The sequence below is a fragment of the Anabrus simplex genome, chromosome 3, assembly GCF_040414725.1.
Source record: "Anabrus simplex isolate iqAnaSimp1 chromosome 3, ASM4041472v1, whole genome shotgun sequence".
Lineage (NCBI taxonomy): Eukaryota > Metazoa > Arthropoda > Insecta > Orthoptera > Tettigoniidae > Anabrus > Anabrus simplex.
In genome coordinates this window covers 396,007,729-396,030,392 of record NC_090267.1, presented here as the reverse complement: position 1 = coordinate 396,030,392, position 22,664 = coordinate 396,007,729, and the positions used below count along the sequence as shown (strand labels likewise).

Here is a 22,664-nt window from a genome sequence, read left to right as displayed (position 1 = left end):
TTTCTCACTTTTTTGGTCTCCAGATACTGTATTTGTCTATTTGTTTCCATTGTGGATGCTTCAGTAATGTCCTGTAAAAGAGGTTGTTATAAACAAATTATTATATGTGCAGAATTGCAAACATGCATTGCTATATCCCAAAGTAAGATATTAATCAAGGGCACAAAGTAAGCCTTTTAATATGAATGTTACCTTACACCTATCTCATATTCATTTACAATTGTTATGGAACTTCCTTCTGACTCTGTTTGACTTAAAATTATAAGTTCTAGAAAAAATATTTATATACCGATCCTTAGTACAAAGATGCTTCAATTTAGAACTTCATGTGATACCAATTATTGTCTGGACAGACATTACTGCAGTTTTCCTGCTCAACAGGTAAACTGTGCACAGTACAGTATGTCTAAGTTGCCATTCATTGAGCTGTGCTGAATCAATGGTAGGAACTGCAGGAGATTGTGATCCCGCTGCTAAATCCCAATCCAGTCAAAATAGCAAAGAAGGGTAGTTCTCACAGTCAGAAGAATTTATATGAAATTCGTTATTATTGTTAATAAAACTTACCTCAAACAGTGACCTCATTGAATTTTAATTAGTAAGGTTTGGAAGTTCATGACCAAAAGAATCACAAAATATGCAAGCAAATATGCCCTAAAACCTAACTAAATATGATCTAAAGAAGGTAAAATATGACTTAAGCAGTTTAGGGATAGGTAGCAAGTATTAGGGTATTACTAATATTAAACATGCCCAAAAAAGTGATTAGCAATAATACAACAGACACATTTAATCATGCAGACAGACAGAGAGAGCTACAGTAGGTACCTTAAAACTTTACACATTCATTCATTCATTCATTCATTCATTCATTCATTCATTCATTCACTTAGTGCTGAGGTGCTGCTCTCACTTTGTTTTCCTGAAAAATAAGCAAAAGAGCAAAGTATTAGCATGCTTTTTTTTTTTTTTTAATCTGTCGGCATACATTTGTACAGCATCTCTTTTTTTACCCGAGAATCATGTCTTCTAAACTTGCTACCTATCTGTTTTGGGAAAAGAAAGAAAAATACATATACTACAATATTTTGAAATCCTGTGTTTGATATTCGACACAGATAACATGTACCTTGTTAAAAACGATGCCTTAATTAAAATAAATTGCTCAAAATATAACCAAATATAACATTATATCACTAAAATGAGCAAAATATGATCAAAGCAATAAAACAGCTGAAATATTATATGCAACATAAAATTGCTTTAAATGGGGCCACGGACCCATCATTCACAGTTATCTTTCAGATTTCGGGTAAAATGACCTCAGAAAAGAAATGTGACTTTTCCTTAACATCCAAACCTTATTAATTAGTAACATCATTCACTAGCACAGGATTTACGTTTCCACATTTTCTTTGAGTATTAATCTATGTTGCACACACACTGTTTATCCAGTACTGTATGAGAATGAAGACATGAGCAGTAATATCCCTTCTTGTGGGACTACTGAAGAATGAGGCAGGAACATGAGACAGCACACAAACTGCATCAAATGACCAAGTGACGTTTTGGTGTCGCTTGATGCATAATCGGAGGGAACAGAAGGCTATTAGTCATTTGTTTTAATCTCTGTGGTATCTTGATTGGCACTTGGCTGAACTCAATATTGTAATGATTTATATTATATGTGCCAACAATTTTGATCGGGTAGTTTAAGGCTTTTGCTACCAAGTAGTGCAAGAATCTCAAAATTGGAACTTTGGCATTTGGTCAGTTGATGCATAACACCATCCAGTTGGCAAGTTCAGATCTCTTGTGGAATACTTTCACAACCCACTGACAGAGAGAACTGACCTTGTAATTAATTCCACTAATATGCTGTTAACAATTTTTTCAAGATTATGTTAAGAAAGTTCTAGACCTGCTGGCCTAGTCAAAGTTTTAAAATCAAAATGTAATTAGGCTACTGTAATTTTTAAAATTGAACTTACATTATAACATCATTAATGAATATGCTAACAGACATAGAAAATGCGGAGTCTTGTTTACCATGTGTTCTAATAAATGTGGAAAGGATCAGGGTTGTATCATCCAGTATTTTGTGTACTTATTATGGTTCTTAACTTTTAATGTTATTTGTTTATATCATTACAGGTCGTGTAGGTATGCGTCGAACTGGAGATGTAGAAGGTGTTCGTCAGTCAAGTGGAAATTGGCAGCGTGGAAGCGATATTATTTGGCACCGTAGATCTCTTGCAAGACCTCTTAATCCTGCAGAATACTGCTCTTTGCAAGCCAAAATGTAAGTATTAGTTAAAATCTTAGGCTTCTCAATTTCTATTCTATAATAAAAGGTACTTATTCAGCAACTGGTATAAATCGAAGTGTTGTGGAATTTAGAAATTAGGTGAAGGATTGAATGGAGTTGGGCACTTGATCATTTCTATTCATACATTGTAATCCTGATATATGTTGTATTGTTGAATTTATTTTCTTCTTCTTCTGCTTCTGCTTCTCAACTCCCTACCAGGTGGGGTAATGTACTAGTGACCACGACCTGTGCCTGTTCTTCCACTCAGGGCCAGTTCACATCTGTACTCTCCACTGCTTCCTCTACTCTGGTTATTTACCTCTTCCTTTGTTTCCGCTTTGGTCTTGTTCCAGTCAAATACCTTTCCATCATTGCATCATTCCATCATTTGGTGATGTGGCCAAATCACATGTTTGCTGGTCCCTACTCTGTTTTGTAGCTTTTCTGTCCCCTTCCTTTCCCTGTGTTCCTTGTACAGTTGTTCTTCATTTTCCTGAGCTTGCATCTAAGGAATTTCATTTTCACTCCCTGGATTCTGCTTTCCTTTCTGGATATTATGGTCCATATTTCTGCTCCGTATGTCAGAAAGGGGACTTTTCTGTTTTCTTAGGGCCTGTTGCATAAAAATTGCTAAGTGTGGTTGACTTTTGATCGACGTTCAGAAATGAACTTATTCTCCGTTAGTGTTGTATAACTCTAATCTTACGTCATGTGAACTTGGTTTAGTGCTGACCTGAGATCATAGAAAGGTGTTTACAACAGCGCAAGCAGGAGTGAAATATGAGGGGAAAGAATAATTATATCGCATTGACTGTCAGTCCTCAATATTCTTTGGTCTTCATATATGTTGATTACATACTGTTGCATGAACAGAAACAATGATGAATGGTGAAAAGAAAATATTGTGTACAGCAAATTTTAAAGAAGAAGAACAGAGAGAGAGAGAGAGATGTTAAGCAATCTTCTTTTCAAACATAAAACCATAATTGAGAATAAGAAAACCGATAGTGTCACTACCAAAAAGGAAAGAGGATGCTTCGAAAGAAATTGTTGCTGAATATAACTCCAGGAATTTGAGATTAAAAGTGCCTCAAATTATGTTATGAAAATACAAAGAAGTGAGTAAAGAAAGCAAATGTACAAAATAGGAGGGAGTAAGTATATGCCTCCTTCCTTGGATGAAAGTGGGCAGAAACTAATTGCAGCTGCTGTTTCTTCCAGTTGGATGTGACCCAGATAATGATGTAGACTTCCATTTGCTAGTCATTGATGTAAGGGATGTGGTAGATGTGACTCCAGCTTCAGACACCGATTCAGGAATAATTTACGTGACCATTGAGAATGAGAAGAGTGAAGAAACAGGAAACACAGTGGAGGTTCAAGTTGACTGTTTTGATCAATGGATAATCGCACATGGATAATTCGCTTTCCAGTAAATTCGCAGGTCTTGAAGAGTGATTTTTTAAAAGTAGATAATCATCATCATCATCATCATCATCATCATCATCTCCAACTCCAGTTTCCCGGATGTGATGTACAAGAGCTTGCCACTTTTTCCTGTCAAAGTATAATTCTGTTCCTCTATGTCCTCCCACTTTACATTCCTCTTGCTGACTTCCAATTTCATTATGTCTATCCATCGATTCCTTGACCTCCCTACTTTCCTCATGCCTTTTACTTCTCTGTCAAAGTAATTTCTTGCTGTTCACATTCCATCCATCCTCATAACATGTCCAAACTGTTGTAGTCTGCATCTTGACAAATGTTTTGATGCCAACCTCCTTCCTGTTTGCTCCATTTCTAATCTTGTCTTTACTGGTCTTTTGGTTCATTGTTCTATTGAATTTAATTTTGATTGACTGGATTTTACTATTAGCCTTGTTATGTAGGGTACATGTTTCAAAACCATAGGTGAGAACTGAATGAAGTAGGTATGAAACATGGTCAGTTTTGCTTCTGAGTATTTTATCATCCCAGAATAGATTTCTTACTTGAAAATAAAATTAGTATTTCTTGGTTTATTATGTTACCTTTTGAAATGATACTTCCAAGGTATTTGAAGTTAGAAACAGATTGTAACAGAGTTTCCTCCAGAAAAAAATATTTGAATCTGTGCCTTTCCTGTTGATCGTAATTTTTATAGTTTTTGTTTTACTAATAAAACAGTAAACTTGCCATTCCAAAGATCTAGTTTCTCCTGTACTTCTGCTTCATTTTCTCCCCATATGGGGAACCTCATCAGCAAACATTAGAGTGTTAGGCTGTTTGCAATATGCATTGATGGATGTTATGATCCGATCCATGACAGTGATGAACAGGAGTGGTGACAGGGCACTTCCCTGCTGGACTTCTCTTTTGGTATCAAACCTACCTGATCTTCCATTCCCTATTTGGACACAACTAAAGCATTTTTGATAGAGCATCTTTACTGTATCATTCAGGAAGTTTCGCAAACCTATACCCTCTAGGCATTCCCAGATTATCTCCCTAGGCACACTGTTGTAGACCTTCTCAACATCCATAAAAACCATCACCAAGTTCTTACCATATTCCCGGTGCTTCTCTTAGCATTCTGACAGCAAGTATCAGGTCTGTAGTACTTCGGCTCTTACCGAACCTGTGTTGTTCCTCCTCCAATAATAGTTCTACTATATTCTTCTTTCAATTATCTTCTCCCAAAGTTTGAGTGAGAAAGTAGAGTGGCGATCCTATAATTTCCACATTTCTTCTTGTTTACCTTTTTCTACAGGAGGATAATGATACCTTTCATCCACTTCTCTGGTATCCTGTTCTCTTTCCAGGTGACAGAGAGTACTCTATACAACCATTGTATGCCTTGTGCTCCAGCTGCCTTTATCCTGTCAGCAGTGAGGTCATCAAACCTTAGGGACTTACGATTTCTCATGTTCTTCAGCTCGGGCTCCACTTCTAGCCATGTTAGCTGGTGCTGTACTTGATCACCTGCACTTAAACTCCAGTCTTCAGTGATATCATTTTGAAGGCTTTCTCCGTGTAATAAAGTATTGAGGTAGTTCTTCATTTCTTCTCTGATGCCTTGATCTGTCTTTGCCATTTTCCTGTCATCTGTTTCCAGTGCAAGGAATTTGCCATGCTCACTTCTTCTGTTCTTGATTACTTTATGAAGCAGCTTCCTGTTACTTTCACAGTCTTCTGTTAACCTGGTAGTGAACTTGTCCCAACAATTTTCCTTTTCTTTAATCAGTCGCTTCATAAATAGCTTTTTGTTCTAATACTCCTGTGCCAGGTACTGAATTTCATCTTCTTGATGGGCTGATTTCTGTTTTACGTTATCTAGCTGCTTCTTTGCTGCATTTTTTCTTTCATAGCAGTTTTCACCCTCTCATACTACCATTGTGTTTCTTTCTCTCTGCATATTACTCTTCTCTTTCCACAAAGTGATTCGGCTTCTGAAACCAGGGTGTTCTTGAATGACAGCCACTCTTCTACTCCTCTTTTTTCATTCTTTGGTAATTTGGCTGAGATCTTTCTTATTTGAAATGATTACCATGTGCAGCAATACAGCAGTGAAGATGTTGAGGCCACTCATCAATAGCTGCATGAATCGTGTCCAGTGGAAATTTTTTGACAGCTGATGTGATTGACTTTTTTTTTTTACATCTCAACATTGCGGTGCCGTTTTTGACATGCTATTGCCTTGAGTTTCTGCCATAGAGAATAATCCAATGGATTGAGGTCCGGACTTTCACTAGGCCAGTCAGCAGCAGTGATGAACCATGGGACATTGGTTGCCAACCACTGTTGCGTCGCTTTTGCTTTGTGTGCAGGAGCGCTATCCTGCTGAAAAATCCATGATTTCCATTCAAACAGCTTTGAATTGATACATGGCATCACCTTTTCCACCATTGTCTGGTAGACAGCTGCAGAAGTCTTTACTCCAGCTTCGCAGAAATGCACCTCCGATGCTCCCCGCCAGGAAACCACCCACCATACCATGACAGAAGCAGGGTGATGTCTGCGCTGAACACATGGAACTTTCTCTCTTGCTCCCTGGAGGACCATGCATACACACAATCGTTTTGCTTGTTAAATGACTTTTCTGCAGTGAATATTTTTTCATCTGTGAATAGGATGTTGCGATGCTGGCTCTCCCCATATGTTGTTAACAAAACCTGAGATCTAACCCAACGTATCTCCTTTAATTTTTCAGTTAGTAAATGCTGTGTGTATCTTTTATATGCAACAACACTAAATCATCCTTCAAAATACGTGACATAGTTCATGGAGATATATTCATTTCATGGGACAAAATACAGTAAAACCTTGTTAATTCGAAGTCGTTGGGACTCAAAAATTGGACTTCGAATTACGTGATTTCGAATTAACCGCCAATTCGCAATTTAGAAGTACCAACCCTTGCCGCGTTACAAAATATTCTAAGGCCTGTTACTGAATGCAGTTAACCTTGTTTCACAGTTTATACCTTTCAAATGCCATGAAAAAAGAACTATTTCCTAAATGTATCCAAGAAGGTGCATTTACAGTATTCAAATAATGCACTCGGATATCTCACTGGTAAACATAACCTCACGCAACGAAAGAAAGGAAAAAAAGCACGATTCAAAGACGAGGAGAAATCTATGCTGGCTCCCATGTGCAAGTGCTTTATTAATTGGATTACTATACTGTATGCATTTTAGATGCCTTGTATTTACACAGAAAGTACCCGATGCCCTTAAAATCGAACTTTCCTATGACTATCCTTGTACGATTTCCCGCCGTGGTACTTCTCTCGTATTTCAGAAATGTAAACACTTGCCGCGTCACAAAGTATTCTAAGACCCATTAATACATGCAATTACCTCGATTTACAGTTTAAACCTTTCAAATACCATGGAAAAAAAACTATTTCCGAAATGTATCCAACAAGGTCCATGTACAATGTTCAAATAATGCACTTGGATAAATCACTGACAAACATAACCTCACGCAACGAAAGGAAAAAAATCGCACAATTCAAAGACGAGGATAAATTATGCCGGTTCCCCTGTGCAAATGCATTATTTTTTTGATTTCTGTACTGTTTGCATTTTTAGATGCTTTGTACTGGCATGGAAAGTGCCCGACGCCCTTAAAACATTGTAGCTTATCGAACTTTCCTATGACGAGGGGATAAAGTATCTCGCTTCCATGTGCATTGCAACGCACTACTATGACCCCCATCCCTCACGCTTGTTAGATTTCTCGGCTGGCAATTTCTCCTTTAAAACCATAAGACCGTTTGGGCTCGCATGAAAATAAAGTAATGCAGTTTCACCGGCAATGACAATATTGTTCGGTGCCTACGAATTTATTATATGAACCATGTTTTTTCGTCAACTGTCGGCATCGCCAGTGTTCGCGGATTCTGTTTTCCCGCACACTGCCTGTTGTGTGATATTACGGCGTTCCTTAAAAGGTTGAATACAAAAGAATTCCGATTTCATTCAACTTAGCAATCATGAAGCGCACTGTAGACCCACCGAAGTGAGTGTAAGTGCGGAAAGCTACCCCTCCACGTTCCGGAACACGCGTTCTATTATGACACGAAATGGATAAATTTCGAGTTGAAATTACTCTGTAACATACTATTGTTTTTAAATGTAAAGGCAGTTTCGAATAAAAGTCTGAATTTCGGTAATGGGGCCGACATTGTACTTCGAATTACGAATTATCTGTATTTCGAATTAAACAATTGAAATAACATGCAGAACTATATCTCATGCTTCTGGGAACGAGAGCTGCTTCGAATTATGCGGGATTTTGAATTAACTGATTTCGAATTATCGAGGTTCTACTGTAGTTTGTTTACACATAGGAATGCGTACCCATCTAGGACGGTCCAATCTGACATGATCAACAGTTGCATCTGTTTGTTTAAATCGTGCTATTGGCTGAAACAGAAATAGTTCGTTGATACTGAGCGGTTTCAGCGTAGAAAAAATTTCCTGATCTCACTATTTGCAATGAAATAACGCCAATACAGTGATACGATTCTCGTACACTCCCCAATCCATCATTCACTGCTGCCTGCTGTTGGCACACTGCAAGCCGGTTGCTGGTGGAGTTGTGAAGGTGACCCTTTGGACGACAACATACAGCGTTGCCACGCTTCTTCATTCGCAATTACTGTACTACAATGTGTTTAGATATTACTGACAGAATCTATGGTGGTACTGTGTGCATTATTTCTATAATATGCTGAATTTATGTTACTCTGTGAAACATCAGTTCTAAGATATTTAGATTATTGGAAGAAGGCATTGATTCAGTTTTAGGTTAGAAATAATTAATTCTAATGAAGTGTCATGATAAGGCATCCAACCATATAACGGGAATCGACATTAAGTGTCGTGATCTTGTTATATTCTACCTTGGCCCGGTGTTGGTGATCATTATTTTTTGAGACAAAACTTAAATTATCAGCCTCTATTCTATCTTCAGTATGTCATATGTAAACCTGTGAGGGGCTTCTTTGAAAATAGCATGATATATTTTGATAACTAAGTCTTAATTCTCTTTCCTGTTTTACCTTTCATCTTGTACTCGCTAGATTAGAGGTCTGTAAGTTTCCTGTTCTTTCCTCTATTTCCAGGGAATCTTTAGCAAATTCAGAGATGGATATCTATAAATATGAAAGTCACAGACGCCCTGTCGAACAACCTTCTGTCCTACCATCCAGTAGAAATCAAGGATCTGGTGGAAGGCGATATAATCGTGGTGTGCGTCAGCAGCATAATTATCGCACTAGAGCTGCTCGAGAGCAGCCAATGGACAGCGAATTTGAGGTAAACGTATGTTACCGTATTTGAATTTGGTCTTACTTTCCTTCATTTGCTACATTTTATGGCATATTACAGTAGAACCTCGATAATTCAAAATCGGTTCATTCAAAATCCTTCCTAATTCGAAGAAGCTCCCATTCACGGAAACATGAGGTACGGTTTTGCATGTTATTTAAATTGTTTAATTTGAAATTTGGATAATTCGTAATTCGAAGAACAATGTCGGTTCCATTACCGAAATTTAGACTTTTAATTCAAAACTGCCGTTAAGTTTTAAGAAAGTAGTATTTTACAGAATAATTTCAATTCAAAATTTATCCTCATCGTGATAGAACGCGTCTTCCGGAACGTACAAGGGTAGCTTTTTTCACTTGCACTCACTTCGGTGTGTCTGCAGTGTGCTTCATACTTGCTACTGTAAGTTCAAGTGAAATCAAAAGTCTTCTGTATTCAGCGTTTTAAGGAACGCCACAATATCACGTAGCAGGCAGTGTGGAGGGAAGCAGAATCTGCAAACACTGGCGATGCCGACAGTTAGCGAAAAAGTGTGGCTCGTATAATCAGTTTGTACGCACCGAACAATATTGTCATTGTCAATAAAACTGCATTGTTCTTTAATGCCGAGCCCAAACAGACTTAAGGTTTTAAGCGAAAGAAGTGCCAGCCGGGAAATCGTACAAGGGTGGGGGTCATTGTACTGTATTGTAACTTGTAATACGCACGGAAGCAAGAGACTTCCTCCCCTCCTCAGAGGAAAGTTTCATAAGCCACGATGTTTTAAGGACTTCGGGCACTCTCTGTGCAAGTACAAGGCATCTAAAAAATGCAAACAGTAAAGTAGTAAAATAACATTTGCATAGGGAAGCCAGCATAATTTGTCTTTGTCTTTGAATGATATGTTTGGGTTTTTTTTCGTTGCGGGAGGTTATGTTTGCTAGTGATTTATGACATAGATGTTGATTCCCTTAGGAAACATGAAATATTTGTCCTGAATGAGTAAATTTATAATACCAATATAATGGTCCGTTATCATCTGATGGCCAGGCAGGCATCAATTTTTGGAAATGAGACAAAGTCTCTCATAGTGCATTGGCACTGCTGGTGGCTTAAGTAGCATATTCAGTGGCCTCCACGGTATGCACTAGCCATGCATCTTGCTGGGTGTGCTAAGTACCAACTGATGAGCCCAACTTAGCACACGGGGGCAAAACGCAGGCAACCAAGAATGAGTTAGCTGGAAAATTTATAATGTCCAATAACGGACCACAGTGGCATATCCTGGAATCTCCACTGAGGCATGCAACTAGTAACACAAAATGTATTAAGTAAATTTCAATTCTACTCACCCTTATTACATGTAGGTGAACTCGACCCTGCGATTCTTTTTGCAAAATTCCTCGGTGACGTCAATGTACGTCCTCACGTGTTTTCATCTTAACAAGAAGATCTTTTTCTATAGACATTATTCCTAATGCAGAGAGTCGACTTTGATGAGAATTGTGGACGAAAGATTTTATTCGCTTTAGGGCCGAGAAAGAGCGTACTACAGATGATGATGTAGCGCGAATAGTAGCAATCAATGTGCACAACTTATAAAGCTTGGGAAGACCGCTGTGAAGAGCACTGGTCAATAGGAATTTCTGGATTTGAGCTACAGTCTTATCTTTGAAGTGTTCAGAAGTGAGCATTGCCCTCAATTCATATTTAAGTCGTACTATATCAAAATACTTTCCATAAACTTCAATCAATTTACTGAATTGCTCTTCAGGAAAATCGCCAGAAAAAAAATAAAAATTTCTTGCAATTAAGCATTTCAATGAAGGACAGATCTAATGAACAGAAGCGATATTGTAACTGTGCTAGAATAATATGTATTTCCAGGTAAACCCTCACATACTCATCTTTAACCGAAAATGAAGTTTCATCCTTTATTCTCTTCCTTAGTGGATCAAATTTCTCTTCTGTTCTATCCCAGATGTTATCAAATCCACATTCGCATTATAGATACTTTAATTTCTAAAGAATTCACTTCTCTGGTAGGGTCTTAGATTGAAGGATGATATATGTAACATCAGTCAATGAAAACATTTCATTAAAAACGTTCAGAATAAAATTGAACTGAAATTCTATTAACTTTGCGAGAAACCCGCTTGCCTCATTAATTGTATTGTTATCCCAGTTCACAGGTTCCTCCAAAATACTTTTGAAAAGCTCTTGGAGAGGAGCACGATATTCCGCGATTGTCTGTACTAAACGGCTGAAATAGTTCCACCTTGTTGGAGCAAGTTTAGGAAACCTTTTCTTGAGAATACTGTCCAGCAGGTTAGCTCTCTTTAGAAGAATTGCTAAAAAATGTCGCAAAGCCACTCTTTTAAAGATAAAAATTTCATTGTTCCGTATTGAAATTATTGATGTTAAAAATTAAATAACTGGAAAGGAGGTTCAACCTATTCAATACTCAAAAGAAAGAAACGTAGCAATCACATTTCTATTTAAATGGGACCGGTTTCGACCTTAGTCTAGGTCATCATCAGCCATAAAAAACATGTAAAATGTTTATGAATGTTGGATGTCAGTTTCACACTCTGTTAGGCACAAAGACACGACACCACATTCTGTCCTGCACAAAGTCACAACACTAACAATCAACATGCGAAGATCAAAAAGGCTTGAATTCGCAGACGAACAGATCTGTAGTAGAAAGCCGCCAGCTCCCGGTGACCAGCGCGGCACACTCAAGGTCACGCGCTGCGGCCAAACACCAAGAACTTAACTGGAGTACGGGTGCTCATTCGGTTGTACTAATTGGCGTCGTATATTTTTATATACGTACTTGGCTTCCCGCAGCCGTGACAGGTTCTGGACCTTCGAAACGTTCTCCACTTTACTTTGGTGTTTGGCCGCAGCGCGTGACCTTGAGTGTGCCGCGCTGGTCACCGGGAGCTGGCGGCTTTCTACTACAGATCTGTTCGTCTGCGAATTCAAGCCTTTTTGATCTTCGCATGTTGATTGTTAGTGTTGTGACTTTGTGCAGGACAGAATGTGGTGTCGTGTCTTTGTGCCTAACAGAGTGTGAAACTGACATCCAACATTCATAAACATTTTACATGTTTTTTATGGCTGATGATGACCTAGACTAAGGTCGAAACCGGTCCCATTTAAATAGAAATGTGATTGCTACGTTTCTTTCTTTTGAGTATTGACCTCCTTTACAGTTATTTAATTTTTAACAGCAAAGCCACTCGTCGTTGCGAAGAATATACAACATTCTTTTGTCATGAAACGGCTTGAGAGAAGACTTTATTAAGCTTGTGAGCGTAGCATTGGGTGAATACAGCCTCAGGAACTACTTTTAATTTAGCTTGCATACCATTCAGCTGACCTGCAAGCACCGCCGCTCCATCGAAAGTCTGCGCAACTAATTTTTTGCGGCAGTCAAAGTTATCCAGACTCTCAATCGCAAGTCTCACCAATGCATTCGCTGTCCTATCAGAACTCACATTATAGAGACCAACAAATCTTTCAACATCACCATTATGAACGTATCTGAGGACAATAGATAACTGTGAAAAGTTTGAAACATCATAAGTCTCATCGATCATAATTCCTACGAGTTTAGCTTCCCCAACCTGAATCTTTATTTCAGTGGTCATTACGATGCAGATGCTTTGAATTAAATCGTTCTGAAATGAAATGGCGTATGGCTTTTAGTGCCGGGAGTGTCCGAGGACAAGTTCGGCTCGCCAGGTGCAGGTCTTTTGAATTGAAGTCCGTAGGCGACCTGCGCGTCATGATGAGGATGAAATACACCCAGCCCTCATGCCAGCGAAACTAACCAATTATGGTTAAAATTCTCAACCCTGCCGGGAATCGAGCCCGGGAGCTCTGTGGCCAAAGGCCAGCACGCTAACCATTTAGCCATGGAGCCGAACAAATCGTTCTGAATGAGTGGAAACAGTCCTGTAAATGCACTCGCTTTTGTGAAGTGACTAATTTTTTCATCAAACTCGGCTAACAATTTAATTAGTTCTTCGTAATTCCCTCTGTTGTTGGATTCACTAGCCTCATTGTGCCCACGGAATGGGAACTCTTGCTTGCACAAAAAGCATGTCACAGCAATCAGCCGTTTCAGAATTTTCCTGTTTTTCTTAACAGCTTCGTTGTGCCTTAGAACATTTTCCTATTTCTGCTTATCCAACTGCAAATCTATCCTAGTTTTACCAAAGGTACTTAAGGATATCCATGCGTAGATATGACAATCGTTTCTTGCTGTTCCAAGGAGAATTTTCAGAAACAAACAATAAGCAAGGCCAACAGAATAATTTGTTTAGTGACTCAGAGCCAGAGAGCCAAACAGTTTTACTGTAAGTTTCTGGATTGAACGTGCAAACACAATTCTTGTTTTCTGTTTTTTTAAATTTTTTATTTAAATTTATTTAAATCTGTGAGGGAAGGGAGAGATCTTCCAGCTTTAACTATTTGAATCTTTTCATTAAACGAACGGCCAGCAAATGGCTTTTCAAACAGATTTACAATTATATCCGTTTTAGACTCGTCCATCGTTAAAATACCACACATGCAGAGAATATTAAAAAACTCAAAAAACGACGAATAGCACAGGGACAGCACACACAGAATGAACTCAATAATGAGCAAAACACACAATGAATGAACTCACTACTCAGCCACAACTCAAACACTGGAGGTAAGTCACCCAGTGGCATCCTGGAGTAACATCAACTTTTTCCATGGGTCCCGTTTGCAGTAAACTTGGACATGCCGACTTTCTCAAAATTGCTAACAGATGGCAGAGGGTAGCACGTGTATGGGGTGACAAAGTGTGACCAAGTTTCAATTGCAGCGACACCATTCGGAGGGTTTCAGAATTATGTCTGCCACCGAATGCAATTTTAAGATTGAATGTCTTATATCCTTATCTCCTCCATTTGCTGTCTCTTTCTTTCAAGAGTGGAATAGATGGCGAGACTACACCAACACCACACGTAGTCAAGCAACGGAACTAGTACAGTTGTGCGGAACTTTTGAACTTCTGAGGGATGAAATTGTTAATATTTGACTTGAAACAACCTAAAATCACACTTCAGACAGTTATTTGCGTTATCGTAACTCATGCAATGCATGCTTTGCATTCAAGGAGAATACGCCCCTGGCGGACCATTATATTGGTATTACCAGTGATTTATCCAAATGCATTATTTGAATAATGTCAGTGCACCTTCTTGGATACATTTTGGAAATAGGTTTTATTCCATAGCACTTTAAAGGGTTAAACTGTGAAACAAGGTGATTGCATGCATTAATGGGTCTTAGAATACTTTGTGATGCGGCAGTGGCTGGCATTCCTGAATTTCGAGAGAGGTGCAATGACGGGAAATCAATGTTGTAATGCATACGGAAGCGAGAGACTTTCTCCCCTCGCCATAGGAAAGTTCGATAAGCCACGATCTTTTAAGGGCATCGTGTACTTTGCGTGCAAGTACAGGGCATCTAAAATGCATACGGTACATTAGTCCAATGAATAAAGCACATGCATAGGAGAACCAGCACAGATTTATCCTCGTCTTTGAATCGTGCTTTTTTATACATATTTTTTGTTGTGTGAGGTTATGTTTTTCACAAATATACGGATAGGAAGCTTCCACCTAATCAATACTTTATTTTGTCTTATTAATGTACAGAACCAGTTTCGACCTCTTTAGAGGTCATCCTCAGCTGGTCATATATTAACGTAACATATAATTAAAACATCACTAAATTCAGAGAAGAGTGTCACATGATATGAATAAAAGTGTTATAATATCAATTTACAGTTTCTTCCTCATGGCTTTAAAACAATCGCCGAGTTAAATGACCTGAATAGGAGACTTAAATTCTACTATTCTATACGTGGATAACATAAAACATAAAATACAATGTTCTTGGACTTAGAATGTTCACTGTGTACTTGCAGTCCACACTAAAACTTTAGAACTGAGTTGATAAAACGCTTGTGATTACACAGGTAAGTTCACACAACGTTCTCGTATTTTTATACTTATGCTACTACAGTAGATTACACTTGCATAACCAACCGTATTGTCTACTACTAACATGGCTGTGAGTATAAGAACATTGCTGGATCCAGTAATAAAAGTTATATGATATGATTACAGTAGCCTGCAAAATAAAACTTTTTGTGCGGTAAAAACGAAACTAGGTGGGTTTTATGAATTTCTTAACTCAGAATTCGAGAAAAAATTAGTTTTGGCGAATCACGTCTGGTTTGGTGGCAATTTTACAAAATATTTTGTTCTTACGTAAAATTGTTGATACTTAGTATTGATTAAATTTGATGTATTAATGTAAATTTCAGCTTGCAAAACGTAATCATATTTTGCTTGCATTGAATACATATAAATGCTGCTTTGTAAGCAGTAAGTATGTATTATATTTTTAACGTATATTGAAATTCGTGAAACTGAAGCATAAAGCACCTATTTAGTTTCGACTGTACAGTTGCTTTTAAATTAATATAACTGTACCTTGAATAAAAATTACATGGTTAAACATACATAGTTTTGTTACATTATGTGCAGGTTAGATTCACACCTTCGTCTTTTCCCGTTTTCCATGGAATTTCCAGGTTTTTGATGTTCTCGAATGATCTCTAGAAGGGTTGTCTCGTGCAATCGACCAACAGTAATAGGCCATCATATTCACATCCCAACGTCTCTGATAGCGTCCTTCTGCATCTTTGAGATCCTGGTGAAACCTTTCACCTTGTTCTTCACTGACAGCTCCTAAATTTAGAGGGAAATAATCCAGATGCGAAGCTAAGAAATGAAGCTTAAGGCTCATATTACAACCGAGTTCCTTAAACTTTACCAACATTTTCCTTACAATTTCTTTGTATTGAGGGTCCTTAATGTTGCCAAGGAATTTAGTCACTACATCTTTGAATGCGTTCCATGCCTCTTTCTCAATTTTGGTCATCGTGTCTGTGAAAATTTTATCCTTCATCTGTTTACGAATGTGTGGTCCATCAAATACGCCTTCTTTGATTTTTGCCTCTAATAATGAGGGAAATTTAGTGGATAAATATTGGAAGCATAGGCTACTTTTATCTAATGCCTCAACATAATGTTTCATCAATCCAAATTTGATGTGCAAGGGTGGAAGTAGAATTTTTTCACGGTCAATAAGGCTTACATTCAAGACATTTTTGGATTCTGGTTGTAGTTGTTTCCTTTCTGTCCAATTCACTGTATTTCAATATTTATCCCTTGCCCTGCTATCCCATTCACATAGGAAACAGGGAAATTTTGTATAGCCTTTTTGTTGTCCCAGCAACAATCCAATGATCTTCAAATCACCGCAAATTTGCCACCCATGCTCATGATATTTAATTTTTTCAAGCACCAACTTTAAGGTCTCGTATGTTTCAGACATTTTTGTGGAGTGTGCAAGTGGACGGATGCCAGAACATTTGTATTATGAAGCAAAACAGCCTTTAAACTTATTTTGGAAGAGTCAATAAAAACACGCCAATCGACGTAGAAGATTTGAAACATCCGTATAAAATACAAGTTCATCTTCTTGAGTATAATACTTTCGGACTGTTATCTTTGAAAGGAAACTGCTTTATCAGTCCATCATAAACATTGCATAAGGAGTGGGGCTTTTAACACGTCTGTGTGTTCAAGTGGTCTAAGATGAAAGACAAACTCTCAACTGTCTTATCTTCAATCCTACATACCTCTCAGTCTATTGCGTATCTTGGGGAGTTTGTTATGAATTTACCAGGAAATCCCCAACTACAAAATGAAAATTTAGACAGCAATAAACCTATAATAAAATGCAAACAATAACAAATAAAATCACATAATTGTATTCTAAAAAAAGTTGCGCGAGAACATCTCTCAACATTACATCTTACGAATTCACGCAGATACTAAAACACGAATTGCGTCAAAACTAGACGTGATAGGAAAAAATATAGCATCATTTTCGGAATCCGGGCAGCGATTTCCATAAGAATTACGTATTTTCTATGTTGCCGCAAAATCATGTTGGCTAGTGTTATTGATGTTTACGCTTATGTTTAAAATTTTCATCAAAGTTCATTGTCTGCATTTATGATATAAAATTTCATCAATCTACATGTGAATAAATCTTAATCTATCAGGTACAATATTCTTCAGCTTAGAATTGTTCCATGGTATTCATGTAATTGATATTAAACCTTATATCTGTGCTGGGAAACATTATGTAGATACTCAGTTGAATTTATGTAAAATTATAGTGTGGGTTATTAATATTGCGACGTGCTTTCCTGAGTTTTGTGCTATCTATTTTTGTTAAAATATCGCAACATGTGGCAAACAAATTGTGCATACACGTCGCTGTAGACAATGTTCTCTGTCCATAATAAGAATCAAAGTCTAAATTAGAACAACCATCAGAATGAACACACTCCGAATAACCATTGGAGTTACAGCATTGCAGTCAGAATAAGAGTGAGAATAATAAGAGAATGGAATGAACACGTCGCTTCAGAACTTTCCAAGTTTAAACATCTTGAGTAAAACCTGGTCCTTTCAGGTTACGACTAACATACTGTACATAAAATATTATACAATATTATACAAAATCCTATGATATTCATAGAAAATTCTTTTCTCTGAATAATTTGTCATGCTCAAAATGTCATAGTCTGATATGAAAAATTAACCTAATAAAATTATATCAATTTATACAGAAGTAATTAATTAGTGGAGTCTTTATATTAGTCAAATCTTGGGGTTCGTACATTCGTACGGTTACATTATATTTAGGCCAATAAGGTACTTACTCACTCACTCACTCACTCACTCTTTCACTCTGTGGTCATGTGCTAGCCTTACCCTCCTCTAAGATAAATGCCTATTTATCTCTGTTGCTCTCTATCACCAGCTCGATACTTTCAACATTTTCAGGCCTTGCTCCACATCCTTCATCCATCTCAGTTGTCCTACTTTTCTCCAGGTTTACCATCCATCGTTCCCTCCAGCAATCTGTCATCCATTCTTCTCATATTATGGCTAAGCCATTGTACCCTACTGCCTTTTAATATCCACCACTGAGTCTTGATCTTTGTGCAAGATGTTAAGAATTCCATTCTGATTTATAGAGATGGTTTAAGACATGCTTAACCCTTTCCGCTCGTGTGTCGACCTGAGGTCGACAGCCGTCATTTAGCATTATAGCTCGTGATACAAGTTGTCCATTTCATGACCGTATCGATGATTATAGCTCGTGAGTCGACACAATGTTTCGCCGTTCGTTGCTAGGTTACCTAGGATGCCAGGGCTTTTGTACTTCGTTTCGTAAGTGCTGGTCACTTCCAGAATCTGAAAGAAACCGAATAGGTGTGTTTTAGTTTCTCTTTGCTTGGCAAAATTGCTCCGATTCCTTGACAATGGAAAGCAGTCGCGTGAAGCAACATGGCGACGCATAGCCTGACCGAAGCAGAGATTCTAGAGTCTCTTTCGGCTGATTTTGATGATAGTGACCATGAAAGTGATATATCCATTAGTGATTCAAATGACGATATTGATATCAGTGTCGCAAGAAATCATGGAGGATGTGATAGTATTGTGACTCGTCCCGGTCCCAGTCATACCGTGTTGACTTCAAGCATACCTTGGAGATCGTGGAGAAAGGGTGATGTAGGATTAGCCAAATTTCCTTACAGATTAGTCAGTGATTCGTGAGTTGTGGCAATAGGCCTAAATTAGAACTAGAGTACTGGTAGCTATTTTTTACTGATGTTGGTAACGTCTATTATACATGAGACAAATTTGCCGAAATGAAAATACAACAAAATACTCCACTTCAGGAGAGCTCAATCTGGTTTTCTTGGAAAGCTGTGACTTTAGAAGAGCTGAAGGCATTTATTGCTGTAATTATCAACATGGGGGTGAACAGTAAGGCAGAAATGCAGGATTATTTTAGTGAAGACTGGTTGGATAAGCAAGCAGGGCTCCATCCAAGCATTTGCTTTGAACGCTTCCACACACTCGAGACATACCATTAAGAAAGTGAAGAACATGATTTTGTGTCATGTAAACACCATACATTCATTAATTTTGTCATTCATTCCTGTATATATTGTTACAACCAGTACTTAATATCAGGTTTTAAAATATGAAGAATGCTGACAGAAATAAAATACGAGTTGGGAAAAATCAGGACTTACAAATAATTTGAGTGGAAAGGGTTAATCTTTCGCTAATGAACCCATAAGAATCTGTTTTCAATCAGTGTGATTTTAATCAGTGATCCAGTGGCTAGAGGCAATTTCCAGTTGTCACTGATGGTGCAGGATTAGCTCATCACTAGAAGGACAGTGATTTTGGTATTGGAAGTGATTTTTCACTGTGCAGTTTCAGCTGTTTTGAAGTGCTGGTGAAATTAAGATCAAGAGATGCAACAGTGTGATAATATCAAAGGGATAAGATATTATTATGTGTTGGAGGGGTAGATAAATGCACACACAAACTGGTAGTGTTAAACTTCTGAAATTTATGAGCTGAACTAACTCACACTGAACCCACAACACCAACTGAACTCGCAGATCTCACCTGACGTTTATACCCTGGCCAGTCGTTCCAGAACAGTCCAAGGCCGAACACATCCAGAAACCTCGCAAGATAGAAGACTTTAGGTTAATCGTTCTCGCATTTTCCATTTGGCCACCACACCACGGGCAAATAGAAAGGGAGCCGGCCTTGCACTTAGGCTCAACCATGTGTGGTGCGGCTTTTAGGGCGGCAGACAGGTCTGATGGTGACATCACTGCTTCACTCACTGGTCCTGCTTAGAGTCTGAAATGGCGGATGTAGATGTCGCCTGCATTGCACTACTCCCCCCACCTTTAGAGCAAGGCGGCTCGACTTGCTCCATGATGTGGTGCTGGATGATTTGATCGGGCGGCCATCGCCTTCCCATGGGTGATCCGCTGCGTCCAGTCAGTGAAGTCCTCGTTCCTGGTAATGACAAACCGCAGGTCTTTGTATGGCAATCGAAACTCCAGTGATTTTCCCTTCGTCCACAACTCCATCTGCTTCCAGGGCCTGAGTGCCTTCGCGGTCCACCAACACATCACACGTGACCGGCTCACATGTCGGATTCGGCCCTGCTGAGAGTCTTCTTATTTCGTGGTGTCGAACTCTGTGTTCTTGTTGCAAGTGATAAAAATCATTGTTATCCGTATTGAAGATACTGAATGTAGGATGTTAAAAGGTTTGTTTTTTCACCTATTCAATACATATAAATTTTATAAATTAGGAATTTATTGTAGATTCCACTTGAGACATGTTTCGCCCTTCATTGAGGGCATCATCAGTCAAAATATCACCTCAAGGTAAAAAATCAGGTAACTGGTTAGTAGTAGACATGTACAAATTATTACATATTATTAACAACATATAAAAATTAAGTATGGGAAAAAATTTTTTTGCACAAAAGTGATGGTTGAACATGTCAGCACTAATGCCTAAAAATAACAAAGTAGAGTTCTGCAGTGGTGCTCTGGAGAAACAGTTGACGCAATCATATGAAAATAAAAAGTTTAAAAATATTTACAATAAAACAATTAAGGGAGAAAAGGTGTAGTGTTTTGCGTCAACTGTTTCTCCAGAGCACCACTGCAGAACTCTACTTTGTTATTTTTAGGCATTAGTGCTGACATGTTCAACCATCACTTTTGTGCAAAAAAATTTTTTCCCATACTTAATTTTTATATGTTGTTAATAATATGTAATAATTTGTACATGTCTACTACTAACCAGTTACCTGATTTTTTACCTTGAGGTGATATTTTGACTGATGATGCCCTCAATGAAGGGCGAAACATGTCTCAAGTGGAATCTACAATAAATTCCTAATTTATAAAATTTATATGTATTGAATAGGTGAAAAAACAAACCTTTTAACATCCTACACTCTGTGTTCTTACCGGCGTCAAGCTTTGTGCCTGGGCAAGCGTCCTCGTCCAGTGGCACCCTCGTTCATTGGTCGTCTGTTCGGGCCCCATCAGTAGACCGTCTCCTAGGGGGGGACAGTGGGACAACCTCCTGGGGAATATGCCGGATCCAGTTTGAGACAGAGGAGGGAGCAGAATAGCTGATCGCTGGTCTACGTGGTCAGAAGATGGAGGTACGATACAACCCTCAGCCTTGCCTTGCCTTGCCTTGCCTTGCCTTGCCTTGCCTTGCCTTGCCTTGCCTTGCCTTGCCGTTACCATCACTGCCTCCATCTCCGGGGCGTTGTCAGTCAGTCATTCTCTCCCCCCCCTCAAGGTTCTGCTTCCTGCCCAGCATCGTCCCTGGATTGTTTTTGGCATTGGATTCCCTCAGCGTTCCATCTGCTGCGCACTGACTCTTCTTGCATAGATTGATATGGTAGGCGTCTTTCACCTGGTAGTCACTGCAGCGCCTGTCGAGTACTCCCACAACCTCTTCATAGGTCGAACCTGGCTGAGGGTTGCATCGTACCTCCATCTTCTGACCACATAGACCAGCAATCAGCTATTCTGCTCCCTCCTCTGTCTCAAACTGGATCCGGCATATTCCCCAGGAGGTAGTCCCACTGTACCGTGGGGTTTCCACCTTCACAACACTGGAGCTGCCATCACTGCTAGCATGCTTCATAATGTAAAACAAGGGCTGAATGGTTTCCACCTATTCAATACTCATTTACTGTAATGTTAAAAAGTTACATATAGTGTATTTGAAACTATCTTCGGTCTTGCTAGAGACCATCATCAGTCAAAATCACAAAGTGAAGGCAAGACATAAATTATAATAGACAAAATTTATAAAGTGTGTGTTGTTGACATTCGGTACAAGACAAGTAAAGAGTTGAAAGATAAAGACTCATCACGATCACGCTTGTTCTAGTGTAAGTTCTCAATGTTTTCATCCAATTTGGAGAATGCATCTCCCAAAAGACCAAGTCAAACAATTTTACTAGCACTTGGAGAATCTTCCTGAATTGAGTTCAGCTGAAACAAGTGTGATCAGAATAATGTGATGGGAAAGTGTTGAGATGTTAATTTGTTTTCAGTATGGATCCTTGAAAATGTTGAAATAGCAAAGCAAAGAAATAGATTAGAGCTGAGTTGTAGATGGGAAGAGGAAGAGAAGGGAGGTATTGTGTAGCCTAAGGTGGGGCTGAGGGATATGGAATGGTGATTGCTGGAGGGAATTTGAGGAGGAAATAAGGGGGAAGTTGGATTAATTTCTGTTTATTTAAAATAGGAATGAATAGATCAGATAAAGGGTTTGGTATTTCTATTATCTCATTAATGTTGAAATTGTGATTAAAGTATCGATCCAGGTGCATGAAACAGTTTTCAGAGATATTGAGCAGAGAGCCCTTATTAACCATTTTTAAGATTTGTCAGATCTTGATCAGTATTTGTGAATTTATGGTTTGAATCCATTATATGTTTTCCCATAGCTGAAAATCTATTATATTTACATGTAAATTCCTGACGCCAACAAAAT

The 22,664-nt window shown here is 38.5% G+C and overlaps 1 protein-coding gene across 1 annotated transcript in view; it reads left to right on the top strand.

Moving 5' to 3' along the window:
- Positions 1-22,664, top strand: part of BRWD3 (bromodomain and WD repeat-containing protein) — a 242,942-nt gene that overhangs the window by 137,319 nt on the left and 82,959 nt on the right. The window contains exons 16-17 of the mRNA XM_067143342.2: positions 2,155-2,302; positions 8,925-9,117. Coding sequence (XP_066999443.2) covers positions 2,155-2,302; positions 8,925-9,117 — 341 coding nt within the window. The remainder of the gene's footprint in view (positions 1-2,154; positions 2,303-8,924; positions 9,118-22,664) is intronic.